The 17024-nt window shown below is 52.5% G+C and overlaps 1 protein-coding gene and 1 long non-coding RNA gene across 4 annotated transcripts; one reads left to right on the forward strand and one right to left on the reverse strand.

The window, feature by feature from the left end:
- Positions 1-121: 121 nt before the first annotated feature.
- Abcb8 (ATP binding cassette subfamily B member 8) lies at positions 122-14348 on the reverse strand. Of its 3 annotated transcripts, XM_020176376.2 has the most exons (16): positions 14150-14348; positions 10149-10461; positions 9656-9811; positions 9481-9575; positions 9245-9350; positions 8374-8535; positions 8178-8263; positions 7973-8070; positions 7456-7561; positions 4363-4396; positions 3987-4123; positions 3742-3836; positions 3425-3558; positions 2678-2825; positions 1034-1284; positions 122-423 (listed from the first exon to the last, which is right to left on the reverse strand). In XM_020176376.2, the coding sequence occupies exons 1-16, from the start codon at positions 14242-14244 to the stop codon at positions 283-285; spliced, it is 2157 nt and encodes a 718-aa protein (XP_020031965.2). In that variant the 5' UTR covers positions 14245-14348; the 3' UTR covers positions 122-282. The 3 variants fall into 3 exon arrangements, with proteins under 3 accessions (XP_020031965.2, XP_020031967.2, XP_073916817.1); XM_020176378.2 differs by lacking the exon at positions 10149-10461; XM_074060716.1 differs by lacking the exons at positions 7973-8070; positions 8178-8263; positions 8374-8535; ... (3 more) ...; positions 10149-10461; positions 14150-14348 and adding an exon at positions 7740-7834.
- LOC141418804 (uncharacterized) lies at positions 14328-15876 on the forward strand. Its single transcript, XR_012443450.1, has 2 exons — positions 14328-14539; positions 15548-15876. It is a non-coding gene; the product is annotated as an uncharacterized lncRNA (long non-coding RNA).
- The last annotated feature ends 1148 nt before the right edge of the window (positions 15877-17024 follow it).

Genomic DNA, 17024 nt, shown 5'->3' on the forward strand with positions numbered 1-17024 from the left:
TTGAAGCTGGAGCAAAGGGAGAGGACTGAACAGAAGGGCCTTGGAGATTCCTCACCAATGTGCAGTCCAGTGACTCTGGCACTCTGGCAGGAAGGAGGCAGAGACCAAGCAGGGAGAGATCCTACCTCCAAGCCCAGCCGCTGGGCCCAACTTTATTGTGAACAGGGAGCAGTGGTGGCAGCCACATCCCCAGCATGCTGGCCCTCCAGGGGCTCAGTCCCTGGCCAGCTCCCCCAGACCAGCCTCACTACTTGGCAGCAACCCGACCTTAAAGGGCCACCCTTAGAATTCATGCTTGCAGTTTCTGGGGTCTTCTGGCTTCTCTGGAAGTGTGGCTGAGGTCAGTGGAGTGTCCAGGGCCTGTCTCCGGATGAGCTCTGCATAGAGCCCGCCTTTTTTAAGGAGCTCTTCATGGGTTCCAGCCTAGAAGACAGGCAGGTGGATCACTCCACCAGTGCTGAGTTCAGAGCCCTGGGAGGGCTGACCATCAGCCATTGGGCTCATAGTTACTTCAGCCAGTATCCCTTCTGGGGACCTTTGGAAATCAGGGCCCCATCTGAAAGGAGCTGTCTGGGCACAGCTATATTAGTCAGTGTCACCTCCCTGCTCAGCAAAACTTTGGGGAAATCCAATCCCTCCTATCTCCTTGAGCAACACCCACATGCTCACATGCTCTCTGAGGTCTGCCCGACTGGTCCATCAAGGTCTCAACTGCTCTGCACCTCAGCCCGTGGATGATCAGCCTTACCCCAGGCCCAACATCCACCCCGGCCCTTTACACTTTCCCCTCCTATTCTGGGAGCCACTAGTATAGCTCAAGTATCCCAGGAGACAAAGAAGAATCTGAGACCCCAAGAGGCTGGGGCTCATCTGAGGGCAGGAACTCCTAAATCTATTGGGATGCTGCTTCTACATGGCCCCAAGCTCCCAGGACCAGGCCAGATGCTTACATAGCTCAGTTTGTACCTCCTGCTCCACTGTGTATGGCTGGAGCCACCTTAACCCACCACCCACTCTCTAGGCTTATACTAACCTCCCAGACCTGGCCATTGGCCATGACGACAATGCAGTGGGCTGCACGGACAGTGCTGAGCCGATGGGCAATGACCAGCACGGTGCGGCCAGTGCTGGCTCGATCCAGGGCCTCCTGCACCACCCGCTCGGACTCTGCATCCAGTGCGCTGGTGGCCTCATCCAGGATTAGCACTGTGGGCTGCTTGATGAGGGCACGTGCGATGGCCAGGCGCTGCTTCTGGCCACCAGACAGGGTTGCACCCCGCTCACCTGGGGAGGAAAGGGACAGGGTGGGGCCTGAAGCCATCATCAGCTCCATACTTGGGGTGGTAAGCAAAGGGGCACTGGGTCCTTCCTAAACTTCCATCCAGCCCCTCTGAGTCACCCACTTCCCACCCCACACTTGTCAGTTTCTGAGTTTCCCCAGCCTCTCTGAGGCTAGGACGATGCCTGGCACCTCCCTAATCCCACATCCTTGTACAAAGGAGTGCACACAGGCACCCAAGCCAACACAAGCCAAGTGGTGCACAGCAGAGCACTGTTGAGTGCATGTCTTCTCACCCTGGCAGGGACTCAGAGCAGGGTGGGTGCCCTGTGCCTGCAGCAAAGGCTGCCTTACTGGTCTCTGGCCTCTGATGCTGTGGAGCCCATCTGGCACCCAGATGTGTGCTGAAGAGTGCAGACTTCGTGGACAGCAGAATTTGAAGCCCATGGAGTACATGAGAAATGCCAGTTTGGGAGTCAAAATAACCTCAAGGGGCTGCAAGGTGATGCCAGGGTTACAGGTCAGTGAAGGGGACAGCTCTTAGATGCCCCAATGAGCAGGAAGCATGCAGGGATCACAGGGACAAGGAAGGTCTCAACCAATAGAGACCTCAGAAGAGTACAGAGCCTGAGCAGCATAAGCACAGCTCTATCAGTGACATGGAATATGAAGGACAGCCAGACAGGGGCCATGGCCCAGAGGCTGCTCAGTCAGACTGGAGAAAGCTGAGAACTCCAGAGATCATCATGAGAGGTTCTGGAACATTCTGCAACAGAGCCAAATGCTAAGCAGTAAACATGGTTCCCGAGTTGTTAAGGAGAAACCCTTGGGATGAAGACCTAAGGCTGTGAGCTGTAATATGCACGTGCTAGAGGCCACTGTGACTGCTCTGGGAGCCACCCATGCCCCTCCTGGGAGAGGCTTTCACAGACTCCAATCCGTCACATTGAGGGGAACATCTTTAAAGAACAAGAGAATGGGAATGACCTGGAAACCACAAGAGGAGGGAATGGTTATAAGCACAGAATCCCCTATCTTCTGGGCTTGGGATATGGCAGGCTCTATAAAGGCTCCAGACTCCATGAATCACTTGTGTTCATGCCAGGGCCTGGTCATCTCGCTCTGCTGTACCTCTGCTTCCTGCTGGAGCCCTGCCTGTCTCTGCAGCCTGCCTGGTTTACTATGCAGGAGCCACACGGGCCAGGACTCCGGTCCTTCTAGAGCCATCTCTGTACCCTCAGCCATGGTCCTGGTCTTCACTGCATGAATGATTTTCTCACCAGCTGCCCCTGCAACCCTGAGTCTCACTGAACCCCTCACTGCTCAGGGGATCCCGTCTCTCCAGTCTCATCCCCACAGGCCCGGCAGACTCAAGTAGGAGGCTACCCTGGAACTCACCAACCACAGTGTTGTAGCCCTCAGGGAAGCTGCTGATGAACTCGTGGGCATTGGCTTCCCTCGCAGCTGCGTACACCTCTTCATCAGACGCTTCAGCTTTCCCAAAACGGATGTTCTCCATGATGGTTGTTCCAAACAGGACTGGCTCCTGGGGAGTGGGGGATGGAGGGGACACAGAGATGAGAGTGCACGGACAATGTTCTGATCCTGCCTCAGAATGCCAGGGACTGCCACTTTTGTTAGGATCCCTTGGGGGCATCTTGGGGGACTGGAAGTTCAAAATCAAAGGTCAATCAGGCAAGAGCACAGAGTGGCCCATTATAGGGAAGTAGATGCACCCTCCCACTAAGGGCACAGAATCTCTCCCCAGAAGCAGGGTGGAAATGGAGCTGGGACCTCAAGGCTGGCTAGGCAGGCAGGAATCACAGTGATCAGGGATGGGGTTTTGCATCTTCATGGGATGGAAAGTGTGCTCACTTTATTTCCCAGCCTACAATGGAAAAGTGGCCACTCACAGTACCACAGGATCTTAAAGTGCCCACCTGTGTGGACTGCTGTGACCAGGAGCAAAGCTTTCCTGCCCTGGGAATGAGGGTTAGGAGAGGGGTGCTCTGGATGCCCCTCTCCCCATGATGCCTGAGAACCGTGAAGAAAGGGAAGGAAAGAAAAGGCCCCGAGGGCTGAGGAGTACTAGGGAACAGGGCACTGCCTTAGGCTGCCCAAGCCCTGCCAGCTTCTGGGCCACACCTGGCTGATGAAGCCGACGACCTGGCCCCGGAGCCAGGAGGGGTCTAGGGTACGCAGGTCATGACCATCCAGCATTACCACACCGGCCGTGGGGTCGTAGAAGCGTTCCAGCAGGGAGGCCACTGTGGTCTTTCCTGGGGGGTTGGAGTGGTGGGGGAAGGAGACAGGGTTTTGGAGACTATCCCAGAAGAGGGACCCTTGTGGCAGTAAGGACACCCAGACCAGGGAGGGTCAGGGACAACATTGGGATTGTTGCTCCCTGCCCTGCTCCAAGTGGCTTTGGAAAACTGACGGGGGGTGGTGAGAGCTCCCCTTACCTCCCCCAGACTGCCCCACAAGGGCTACAATCTTGCCAGGGGGCAGTGTCAGGGTGAAGTCCTTGAGCACCTCGAAGCCAGGGCGGCAGGGGTAGCTAGGGGCAGCAGAAAGCCCCAGTCAGACCAGGCTCTCAGGCCCTGCCACCCTGCTCCCTCCTCAGTCTCCCTATGCCCCTCTGAGGGGTCTCGCTTATACAGGGCATTCATTCAGCCAGACCTTCCACCTGGCACGCCTCCAGTCTGACCTGAAGCTGACATTCTGGAACTTGATGGAGCCACACAGGTGCTTCTTGGGAATGTAGCAGCCCCCCGATAGTGGGATGCAGGGGCTCAGAGCCATGTACTCAAAGACACGGGTGCCTGCGCTGAGCCCCCGCACCACCTGCCAGGGGAATTCAGAATTTGAAGGGGCTCCCAGGCAAGAGAGGTGATGGGTGCTGGTCAGGGGACTACAGCATCCCTGGCACCCCCAAAGCAGGCCTTGGAGCCAAGCTGAGGCCCTAGGGTTCAGAAATCCCCCTCCCCACACCCAGGCATGAACAGCATCCACATCAACCACTAGTGATATAGACCCCAGCCCAGATTCAAATGCCCCATCTCAGGATACTCCCACTTACTCACCTGCCCAAATAGGACAGACAGGCTGGCCATAGATCTGTGAGGAGAGAGGGTTGGAAGATGTGGTTGTAAGAGCCACAGAGAAGGGGAAGGTTGGGAAAGAGGAGGTAAGGATACAGGGGCTGAGGACCAAATGCAGAGAAGGCCCCCTCAGGGTCTGCAGCTGCAGGAGCCTTGGGACCCAGGGACACTACATCACTGAGTTTCAGTGCCCTCCTTGGTTGTAGACAATGACAACTGTCTGCTAGTTTACTCCAGACCCAGAGGGGGCTCCTTGAGGTAACGGATGTGGAAAGAAGGCCCAGGTATGCCACATGGCTACAGAGTGCAGGGTGAAGTCAGCCCATAAGACCAGGGAGGACATTACAGTCCTTAAGGAGGGACCCCAACTGACCTGCCTCAGCCCTGATGACTAGAATAATCCTTGACAGATGTCAAGGTGGCATGGCCCACAATGGGAGGTTAGATTTAATGCTTGCTTCCTGGAAAAGCAATGACTTTCATTCAAATTAAGGCAGAGGAAAGAAAGTAAAGTCCCTTCAGAGAAAGAAGAAAACAGGAAAGGAACTCTGGGGAGACCCCAGAACAGAATTCCTTGACAGAATTTGTACTGTGGGCCTTGCCCTGCAGGTGCATGTGTAGGAGATGGGTGTGTGTTTATCTGTCTAGACAGTGGGTCGCCTCTTCTGACCTGGCAGGGCTGGGGATGGGGCTGGCTGGCTGCTGTGAGTTGGGAGGAAGATGAGTCAACAGTCTCTTAGTCACAGGTCCCCAATGGCCTGGCTGACCCGTGACAATGTGTGTGGCACTGTGTGCCCCAGGTCCTTTCTGAGAAGAGGAAAGACTGAATCCCTACCATTCTGTGGGCTGCAGACTCACTTCTTCCAGTGCTAAAGTGAGGGGGTGGGAGGTGCCCCAAAACCCACAAGGAAATGGTTCTGGCAGGCTCAGAGCAATGAGCACTTGCCACAGGGGGTGGGGAGTGCAAGGAGGAGCCAGACCAGCAAGTTATCTATGGATGGGGAGGGGACCTTACAGAGATCTGGAAGCCATTAGGGCCTGGCAAAGGGACCAGCCACAACTGAAATCCAAAACGGATATGACTCATTGGCATGCAATGACCTTGCTCTCAGAGATGCCGCAGGATGCAGACTTTGTGCCTGCCCAGGTGGGGCCCAGCCCTGGATTGTGATGAGGCAGCCTGGCCCCAACTGTGGTCTGTCTAGTGACTGCCCCATCTCTGCCAAGAACACTTAGCCTTGCTGGTCTTTCCCCCTGGACCCCAGTACTAACATATGTGCCCCTGGCTGCATGACATGACCCAGGAGGAAACAAGTCAGCTTCCTTAATAAAATTCCAGGTGGGTGACAACAGCTACAGCTACCTGGGCAGGGGCCTGAGACAGGGCAGGCTGGCTCCCTAGGCATTCCTGTCACTGTAATACAATCCTGCTCAAGGCTGAGCTGTGCAGTGGAGAGGTGAGGAGTCTGTCATCAAACCAGAAAGGGGACAGAGGCCCAGGGAGCAGGGCCATGTTGCTTGTCTTAAGAGAGTCAGCAAGTTCCTATGGGACCTCAGGACTAGAAAGATCGGAGCTCAGTCAGGGAACCGAGTCAGTAAGGGGGATGCCAGCACAAAGGAGTGCAGGCAGCAGAGGGGACACCCCAAGATCAGAGCACATGGATCCCAAAGCCACCCAGATCAGTTCCTGGCCCAGTGGAGGGATGAGGCTCCCCAGGCCCAGAAAGGGTCTGAACATGCCCAACTCAGGGACCTTGGAGCAGAAACAGCTGATGGTGTTGGTGCAGCTGCGGAAACAGGTGGACTGCTTTGAGGAGTGGTGTCTGGGCAGAGAAGAGGCATTTCTGTCTGGGGTGAGAATGGAAGGCTGTCCTATCCCTTTCTGTCTTAGCCTCACTTTACATGGGAGTATAACACAGTCTGATGTTGGGCGATTCTGTAAGAAGCCATGAATGTACAGCAGTAGCAAGATAGGACTCTGGGCAGGGATCGGGGACACCAAAGAATCGGGGTGTCACCTCTAGAGAGGTGAGGGGCAGTGGATGTGGAACATGGGAGAGAATGGGGGTGTCTATTTTCTTGACGTGGTTGGTGGTAACAAGTCTTTAATTATTTATTACAGCATATTCACTCTTTAATTATTAATCATAACACATATTTATATATTTTTTATACTTGCTATCTGTGGGGGAAAATAGCAATAGGAACTGCTCACGCTGTGCTGGGAAAAAGAAAGGACAGGGAGGTCTGCTTGGGGCTGCCTTGAGGGGTTGAGGCAGCAGAGAGACCCGCAATGCAGATGGGGCCCAACTGAGCAGGTAGCTTCAGACCAATGAAAAGTGACAAGCTACAAGCGTGGTATTTGCAGGGACAGGGGAAATAGGAATATCCCAGGAAATAGGCAGATGAGTGGCAGACACAACCCTTAAAAGGATTGTCAAGGATGGTCTATCCATACAGAGAACACTACTCAGCCTTAAAAAGGAAGATGGTCCTGATGCATGCTAACATGAGGAGCCTTAGCACACTGAGAGGTGGAACCAGCTGGTCACAAATGGATGATGTTGCACAGCCGCTTCTGTGAGGTTCCCCAAAGTGACCAGAGATACAGAGGCAGACAGTGGAAGGTGAGGTGAGGACTAGGGAGGAGTGGGGAGATGGTGTTTAATGGGTGCAGTCTCACGTTTGCAGGATGACATAGTTCTGGTGATGAGTGCTGGTGATGGCTGTACAGTACCAGGGTGTGCACTTAAAAATGCTTATCATGGTAAGTTTTATGTTATGTGTATTTCGCCACAATGAAAAAAATTCTCAAAAACATGTCAGATACTCGTGAGTTGTGTGGAAGGCTGACAATGCCAACTGCATTCCTGAGTGTGGATTTAGTACATCAGCCTGGGGGTTCTTGTGGAAGGCCTGGACTCTCCTGGGGCCTGCACTCCCTTAGGGAAGCTGGGCAGGCCCAGGTCTGGGCAGCAATCCCCTTAGAGCATGCTGGTACCCTGGTACCCTGAGTAGAAAGGGCTCTACAGGGAGGCAGGGGGCTCCTTAGGAATGGGAATGGCCCCCACTCACCTCTGTACTGTTTGGGAAGCCACCAAGAAGGACATGAGGTCTCCCCCTGTCAGTTGCTGTCCAGCCACAAGAGAGCCCCCAATGAACAGGGTGCCCAAGACCATGCCTGCTTGGGGGAAGGGACAAGAGGTAAGGCAGGAAGTGGTGAAAGATAAGGAATGAGCCCAAGCCCATTAGTCCTGAGTCCTAGCCCGCTATGCCACCAGTTAACTGGAGAATTTAGGTGAGACCTTGAGTGGTTTCAGCCTTGGTCTCATTTGCCAACCAAGGAGGACAGAGCAAACCTCCATTCTCTCTCTAGGCGGCCTTGCAGCATTCTCTCCACAGCTCAGGGTCAAGTGACAGTGCTCTCCGCCCTCCTGTTACCTGTAGGTGTTACCAGTTAAGGTACCTGGCAAATTAAGGTTCTAGGTCAACGTCTGAAGAACATAGATGGTGCACTGCTCTTGTCTATCTTTGCCCCTTCCCAGCCCATGAGCTGGTCCCCAGTTCCCAGGCAGGACTTGGGTTCACTCACAGTTGAATGCGATGTTGGAAAGCCCTTGGAACATGGCAACGCCCCTGCCCAGCTCCTCTGCCTTACAACGGCACCCCTCCAGCTCAGCTCTGTAGCGTCTGGGGACAGAGGCCAGGCCAGGTGCTCAGGAAGCAGCTGGGGTGCAGGGTGGGTGTGTGCATGTGGGGAGCTGTCCTTGCTTTGTGCTCACCCTCCCAGGACTCACTCTTCTTCCCGCTGCTCCATGGCGAAGGCCCGCACAGTCCGAACGTTGCCCAGGGCCTCATCGGCTACACCCGTTGCCCTGGCAATCTGCATGGAGTCCAGGAAACAGGAAGCAGGTTGGAGACCAGAGGAGTGATGGGAAGAGCAGATCAGACAGGTCGTGGGGAGGCAAAGGAGATGATCAGGAATTCCAGTACCTGCTCCTGACACTGGCGAGACAATTTTCGGAGACCTGAGCCCATCAGGGTGCCAACTCCCATCAAGGCAGGTGTAACGATGGCCAGCAGCAACGTGAGTCGTGGGGAAAGCATAGATAGGGACACCAGGCAGCCTGCCACCTGAGTGCAGCTCCGCAGCCCCTGGGCAATAAGAGGGCAGGAGGCTATGAAGTATTGGCTTATGATGCTGGTGCTCTGTCCAGTGGGCTGGCTACAGCCCCACACTTGCGAGGCCCAGGCCACAGATCTCACCCCTCACAGGCCAAGTGACAATCACTGGTCACCAAATGAAACCCTTTTTTGCGTTCAACCAGCAGGAGTTGAACAATCATGGACCACACCCTCTTTCCCCTTGACAAAACCCAGTTTACTTTTCTTTCTATCCTAGAAACCAAACTAAGAGAACCACATGGGGATACCACCCATTGGCTTCCATGAACCAATGTCTAGCCTAACCCAGTGGCCACAGTGATGGTGAGGATGGGTAAGGGGAGGACAACAGTATGCAGCAAAGAACCATGGTGCCAGCTTAATGCTGGCCAGTGATCAGCACTCTGGGGACACAGCAGACAAAGTAGGTTTGCTCTTGACAAGACAGCCTCTGGTCTGAGCCCTCAGGAAGGCTTCTGGGGGAGGCAGGATGTCAGAACACGAAGAGGCAGCCTGTCCTGACCTTGGACTTGGCCTTGGCACCTCCCTCTGTGGATGTCATGTTCCCGCCCACACCCTCCCCAGATGGTAGAAGGCCCTGGCTCTGGGCCCAATGTTGGGGCTGGGGCAGGCAGAGCTGGCCTGCTGAGTCTGCGTGGATGACAGTGTATTTGGGTGGAGGGGGGCCTGGGCCACTGACCTGGGAAATGACAAGCTTGAAGGATGATTTAAACTCCTGCACATCAGTGGTCAATCGGCTCACCAGCTGCCCTGTCTTTCTGGCATCAAAGAAAGCAATGTCCTGTCTGGTGGTAAGACATAGGGGCGCAGGTGGGGGAAAAGAGGGACATTACTTCCGGACGTGGCCCACCCTCAGGCCCTCTCCTGAACCCCTTGGGGCTCAGTCGTCCAGCCACACTCTGCAGCTGGCAGTACCGGAGCAGGTTGCTGAAGAGAGCCCTCCGCATGTCCACAGCCATGCGCTCACCAATGTGGGATAGCAGCACCAGGTACCCGAAGGTCAGCAGTCCCTGTGAGAGAGGCCAGTGCATGGCACTCAGGGATGCCCAAGGAAGGTTCCTCTGCCCCAGATCCTCCTGCCCTGCTGTACCTGGATGCCATAGAGGATAAGCAGCTGGGTGCCGAGGCTCCGGGACTCAGATGTGAAGCTCCCCATGTGGTCTCTTGTGTACTTGGCCACGATTTCAACCAGTTGGCCCAGGAGCAGGGGGATCTGCACATTTATCAGTGCTGCGCCCAAGGCCAGCTGAAACCAGGCAGAGCAGAGGGGACAGACACTTGGAGAGGGAGGCCACACTTTTTCCCTCGCCATTCCCTTGCCTTGTTCTTGTCTGCATCATGGCTGTTCGTGTGGACACAGCACCTGCCTGAGAGTTAAAATTCGGGCTTCCAGCCCTTCCAGGCCCCTGTACTCCACAAACCCAAACACAAGTCCTCCCAGTGTTCCCAGACTGCAGGCTCAGGCCAGCCCTTTGCTTCCAGGAGGCAGGAATTCTGTCCCTGTGCAGCTCTAGCTGGGGCATCTACAGACACCTCCCTGGGTCCTTCCTGTCCCCAGTGTGGAGGAGCAGGAAAAGCCTTACCACAATGGCTGCCCCCAGGAGCAGCAGGTGAGGGCGCAGAAAGTGCCAGAAGAGCTTCCAGTTAAAGCGGGACTCCACGACATGGGCTGTAGAGAAGGTGGGAGAGAACTTCTCTGCCTCACACAGTGCCACAAGGCAGAGGCAGGGACGCTTACACAGCACTGTGGGGCCCAGAAGGGCTCCTCCAACCCAACACCAGGCAGAGGGGATCCGGCTGCGAGTTGGTGGGGCTCGAGGGAGGTGGGCCCTGAGCTGTGACCTCAGTTGGGCTACGGCCCTGAGGAGTGTTGAGCTGAGGCGGTCATCCTGGGACCTGCAGGGAGTAAAGGGCATTGGTGGCTGAGGTCCAGGTTGTTTTTCAACTGACCAACAAACCCCGAGCTCTGGCTGAGCCTCCTCCACCAGAATTTCCTCTTTGTCTGGGCCCTCCACCTTACCTTTCTCAGGACAGTTTTTGGTTTTTTTTTTGGTGGGACTGGGGTTTAAACTCAGGGCTTTGTGCTTAAGGTAGGTGCTCTACCACTCCAGCTCCACCTCCAGTCCATTTTGCTCTGGTTAATTTTAGAGATAGGGTTTTGTGAACTATTTGTCTGGGCTGGCCTCAAACTTGCAGTTTTCTTGCTCTCAGTCTCCCAAGTAGCTAGGATTTCAGGCATGAGCCACTGGTACCTGCCTTATTTTATTTTTTAAGACATGGTCTCACAATGTTCTCTAGCCTGGCCTGGACTTGTGGGCTCAAGTGATCCTCTTGCCTCAGCCTCCCAAGTATTTGAGACTACAAAATAGTTAGGCTACAGGTGTGTGCTATCTTTCTAGCTCACAGGGCTGTGTTTAAGCAACTTCAGGTTCTATGACAAAGTGCACTGAGTCAAATCTTAAAAAGTGTTTTCCCCCTGCACCATCCTCCAATCAACAGCAGCCAGGCCCCCACTCAGCCTCCCAGGGTCCCAAGCCTGGTCAGTGGTGGTCTTCAGACCCTGCCTCTCATAACCACAGGTATGCCAGGGCTGGGGCGCACATGAGGCAGCAGATGGTCCATGGCACTCCTCTGACAGGCAGGGACCCAGAAGTCCTCCTTGAGTAAGGCTCAGAGGTAACCAGCACGGCAAGCTCCTGCTCTGTGACTGGCACTGCACATGCTCATGTTGGCAAACGAGGCAGAGATGGATCCTGAAGCACTGAGTCAGAGGTTCACTGCCTTTGACCCTTGCCTCCCTGGCTTGCTGCCCTGATTCTCACTTGATAATGCAAATTCCTACAGAGTTGAAAGTTGAAATCATAGATCCCCAGGCAGCAGAACTGGAACAAGAGGGGAGCTCTGCTGTTTGGTTCTAAGATTCAGGCTTGTTCTACTCTGCCAAGTGTGGTGTGTTCAAGGCTATGTGTGGCAGTTGGAGCCAGCAGGCAACTTCGAGCCAGAAGGAAAAGTCTTCTTCTGACTTATTCCACCCCATTGTCCTACCTACCCTCCTAGGGCTGGAAAGCCATGTGTGACTATGCACAGAGGGAAAGGGCCACACGCTCCCCCTCCATTAGCTGATTGAATCACCTTGGACAGGCCAAGCCCTTCTCGTTCCTTCAGGTACCATATCTATAAAACAGCAATTCAGATTCAAATGCTTAAGACATCTGCAAACCTACTGTGTGCAGGTGCTCTGCTCCAAAGTGTAGAGAGTTTGAAGGTGACCAAGTCAGGCTCTATGGTGATTATCCTCATGGTGATCATGCTCAAGGAGGGAGGACAAACAGTAATGGGGAATAGCAAGCACACTGAGAACACAGAACAAGGGACTAATGAGGCCTGGGTAAAGAGAGGTTTGCCAGGTGTAGGCGGAGGGAAAGCATGCAGGGGTGTCTGCAGTAATAGAGTTCCAGCAGTAGTGTGGCTGAGGCTGGCTACACAGAAAAGAGAGGAGATGTGGGGCTTAGAAGTGACAGTCATTCTAATCTCCACAAGGCACAAGGGCGTCAAAGGACATTGAGAACCATGCAGGACTATCTGTGGTTTCTAGGCTGATGTGGGATATAATCAGATGTGTACTTTAAAGGCTAGAAGAGGGGAGTGGGCTAGAGGGAGCCAGGGCTGGCTAGAGAGAGGTCTGTTTGAAGCAGAAATTATGCCAAGAGGGCATGGTGGGATGCTCAGAGATCTAAAAGTGATTAGTGATAGGGAAAGGCTTAAAAAAGAAAAGAAAGAAAAAAGAATATAGAAACCAGGCATGGTGGATCAAGCTTTTAATTCCATCACTTGGGACGCTGAGGCAGGAGGATATTGAGCTCCAAATCAGCCTGGGCTATATAGTGAGACCCTGCCTCAAAAAAATAAAAATAAAAACAAGCCAGGCCCTGGTGGTCATGACTGTAATTCTAGCTACTCAGGAGGCAGAAATCAGAAGAATCACAGTTTGTAGCCAGCCCAGGGAAATAGTGAGATCCTACTTTGAAAATCCCAAAATAAAAAAGGGCTGGTAGAGTGGCTCAAGTGGTAGAATGCCTGCCTAGCAAGCATGAAGCCCTGAATTCAAACCCCAGTGCCACAACAACAAAAAACAGCGAGAGATTTCTTCTTTATCATTCTGTTTTCATATTCCCACATCCTTCTAATTATAGACTATCTCATCCTCCCTCACTGTCAGAAAAGCCTGTGCTTCTTGCCACCTAAACACTGCAATCCACCTGCCTGGTTTTCCTGTCTTGTTTCCCACTGTGGTTTTTTTGACTATTCTAGGTTTTAGATAAAGTAGCTCACGCTTCTTCCTTCCTGTGTCACTGGCCCATTTTTCCATTAGACATTATCTTCCTGAAGGGCAGGAAGCTGCTTTATATCCCAGCACATAGGAGAGCTCTGAACATAATAGACGCTGAGCAAATGTTTGTGCAGTGTGTGCGTGCCTTCATTAGAGACACACAGCAGTCTGACCTGACTACTGCAACGCTTTATAAACGTTTGGACTCACTGTGACCAACATTTTACACTGCAATCCAGCTCAATGCCCCAGTATAACCCAGTACAACGAATATATAACGCAAAATCAAAGGTTCACAAAATAATACTTTCCCTAATTTTTAAACATGTATTCTGCTATTTTTTTTATTCATTGTTATATGGTCCTGACCTACTAACTTCATTTCATGACCTACTGAAAAACACTGTCTAAAAATGAATGCACATATATTTGAATATTATTTATCTTTCCTTGAGTCTCTTTCTGGTTTAAAAAATATCAACACCCCTACTCTTTCCTAAAGACTGTTTTCAAATCGTTTAATAATTTACTATGGCCATTTTCCAGCTTCTCTCTAATCTTCTCCACATCAAAACTCTAAGAAGGGCTTGATGATCGCCAGCAACTGGTTGACGGCCTCCTAGCACCAGTACTTCCAGCTCGTCCTGGCTCTTTCCAAATAACAGCCTCACGGCCACCACCCTTGGCAATCTTCCTGTCCTGCCCTAAGGTAATTCACTGCGGCAGTAGAAGGGAATCGGTCCCTTCTTAACAAAGCATTTACACTGAAGGTTTAGTTTCCCATCCTTGCTTGTTTCCCCTCTCTGGAAGGTGTGAGGAGCTTTTTGATTTCTTTTTTTAAATCAAGAATGAGTTACCAGTTTTGATCGGCTCATCTTGATTCGTAGAAGCACCAGCAACACTAAATGTCTCTAGACTCTAAAATCAATTTTTATCCAAATCGCCAGATCAATTCCCAGGTAGCTAACGCAGGCCGGGCGTAGCGCCTCCTGGTGGGCAGCGCAGACTGGGCGTAGCCACTGACCCCAAGTCCACTCTACACAACAGAAGCAGAAGTGCGGAGCCTCCCGCTGGCACCTGCACCTCACTATAAATAATTGAGGCCAACTCCCCGGGGAGTGACATTTCACCTCGGCCGAGCTAGCCTACAGTTTCCAGCAGGCCTTGCGCGAGCCCGGAACTCCATCTCCCGGCGGGCCTCGCGCCGCGCTGGACGGTCAATGGCCCGCGCTCCGAGTAGCTGCCCTTTTTTACCTGACGGCCGAGAATGTCTGGAAGCGGAGAGACAGTAGCGACCTGCCTGGGAAAGGTCCTCCCCGAATCCCGACCCGAAATAAGTGCACCAACATTCTGGGGCAGGAACACCAGAGGCGCCGGCAACGACAATTTCACTCTCATCTCTCCGAGAGCTCCATGCTGGCCGTGGCCCACCTCCCGACAACCCCCTCGTGCCTCCGCGGTGATTGGTGGGAAAAAAAAAGCATCAATCTCACTGCGGTCTATGATTGGAGAAAACATTGTCCGCCCGCCTCCTTCCTAAACTCTGATTGGAGAGAATCAACTACCCGCCCGCCCCAGCCTGTGGGCGGGGCTGTGCAGGAAGTGGCTCTACCTTCTTTTTGCCAGTTGCCCCGGTCGGCTCTTGTAAGTTTTTTTTTTTTTTAATTCACACGGCCCCTCCTCCCCGCCCCCTGAGGCTTGAACTCATGGCTTTCACCTTGAGCCACTTCACCCGCCCTATTTTTGTGAAGGGTTTTTCGAGATAGGGTCCCGCGGAACTGTTTGCCCAGGCTGGCTTCGAACCGAGATCTTACTGTGATCTGCCTCCTGAGTAGCTCGGATTACAGGCGTGCACTCACTGGCGCCTGGCTCTCTTAAGGTTTGAAGAGTGTACGCAGCTTGCCCTCTCAACCCTGGGGATGTCCACGGTAACGCGTCAACTTCTGACGACGGGCCACTTTTACATAAGGATATTCCAGAGGGTTTCTAGAGGTCCTGGGGTCTCCAGGGAGTGCCCTTCGGCTCTGGTGGAGGAGCGAGCAAATTTCGACGGGAGAGTTTCCTAAAAAGAAATAGTAAATGAATGCACGTGACTTGTCGTCACCCAGCTCTCCCAGGACTGTCATAATTTCTGGGACTGCAATAATGTGCATTTGCGGGAAAAATAAAAAGAAAAAGACCCCACAAACTCCCCGGGTGGTTCTGATACTGACGCCCTGTTCCTCCATTATTGAGAATTACTGGTATGGAGCTTCGGAAGTTAATCAAAGTGCAACCTCCTTCAGCAAGTGAAGCATTCACTTCAACAGCATTCAATGGTTGGGGCATTCCAGATGCACCTCAGTTCCTTGGGTGCAATTTTGAAGATTAGGATACTGCCCTAGGTGCAGAAAGAAAAAAAAAAACAGTGAGAAGAATAGCAGATTTATTAGCAAAACAGAATTACATTTGGACATATGACACGGGCAGTTCAGACAGAGAGCTGGTTGCTTAGAAGTATAAGAGGTGCTTAAACTGCTTCTGCTGAAAGCATGGACTCCTTACTTGGGCCCACTAAAAACAGGAGAAAAGCATGTCACCTCTCCATTTTGTGTGTGCCTTTATCCTAAACCATTCTCTTTGAAGTCACTTTGCAATCACCTTGAATTCCAGGAAGGACAGACTGGTAACATCTTCATGACAATGGACCAAAACTACCTCCAACTGTAAAGCCTCCTCAGGATGGATCACCTACCTGCCTGGCTCTAGATAACAACTCCAGAACTCCTCCCAGAACTCCAGAACTTTTCCCAGAACAAGGACTGAGATAATGACCAATCAGATCACACTGTGACTGTTTGTCCTGTGCCTCCGGTTCTTTGGTCCACTTAAACCTATAACCAAAACCAAAGATGACTGAAGATGGGCCGCTGAGTGCTTATTTTACTTCTTCCCATAGTATGCCCCTAGCTGTAAAATAAATCTCCTTTCTCTGCCCTTCACCATGCCTCTTTATTTGGAGTACAGGGGTGAGTGGATCGACCTGACATATAGAATTCCAGGAGTTTGAGCCTGGGGTCCAAAACTGGTTTCAGAAGTTGTTGAGGCTTGGGTTTCATTATCCAATAAGGTCGAGGTTAGGTGGCAAGGAACCCACCTACTAATCCCTTTTGTAGCCCTTCCCAAGTGATTTGACAGCTCAATGGTTGCCAAGCTTGGAAAGTCCTGTGCTTTTGAGAACGTGAGGGCAGTTGCTTGAGCATTTGACCCTCTTTGCCCTTCTCTCTTTAGTACCTCCCTTGGAAGGCCATACAGCAGTTATGCCCTTAAGGCACAGACAATATCTTGATATGGGGAATGGGCTCCATAAGGAAGGTTATAGGACCAATCTCTTTATGGTTGGTCCAGGGTGTGGGCCATCTGGGTTTTTAGGGTATGGAATCTTGTAGCCCAGGGCTTTTCCTTCTCCCTGCTCATGCCTACCTACCTGCCTACCATAAAGAGAACAGTGCTTAGTGCTTACTCTTCAGTGTAATTATTCACATATCTGCCATCTCCACCAGGGTGTGACTTCTTGGTGGGAGTGGTGCAGCTTCATTCATCCAGTTCCCTCCCACATGCCTGGCAGGAAAAAGTGCCCTTCCTAATACATTGACTTGAATTGAGGGAGGTGGTAGGGAGGTGAATTTAGGGTGGAACTGAATAGGACGGGTGAGCCAGAATTAGTTTGAGATTGGCATGAGGAGCTCAGGGTGTGTAGGGAGGGGTCCTAATGTGAACATAGGATATCAGTGATGCTAAGTAAGTCATGGCAGGTGAGGTAAGGGAGAGACCACTCAAAACCTCCCAAAACTCAGAAAGATCATGAAAATTTCCTAGCCACCTACCCCACACAATATGACATCCCATTTTGCCACCTATAGAAGGGTTTTCATAGCTCTGCCTCCTGCTCAGCCATAGAAATACTCAAGTCTGTAGCTACTGTGACAGTGCCCCTCCCAGAAAGAAAAGCAGGTAGTCTGGACTCAATATGTGGGCAGTTCCATGATTGCTTCCACATACCTCCAGGAAACAATCTAGAAAGCACTGCATTTCTCTTGTTTCTTGGATACTGGCTCTTACATCAGCTCCTGGCCTGAGCCCCGAGGCC

This window comes from Castor canadensis, chromosome 2 (assembly GCF_047511655.1).
Source record: "Castor canadensis chromosome 2, mCasCan1.hap1v2, whole genome shotgun sequence".
Lineage (NCBI taxonomy): Eukaryota > Metazoa > Chordata > Mammalia > Rodentia > Castoridae > Castor > Castor canadensis.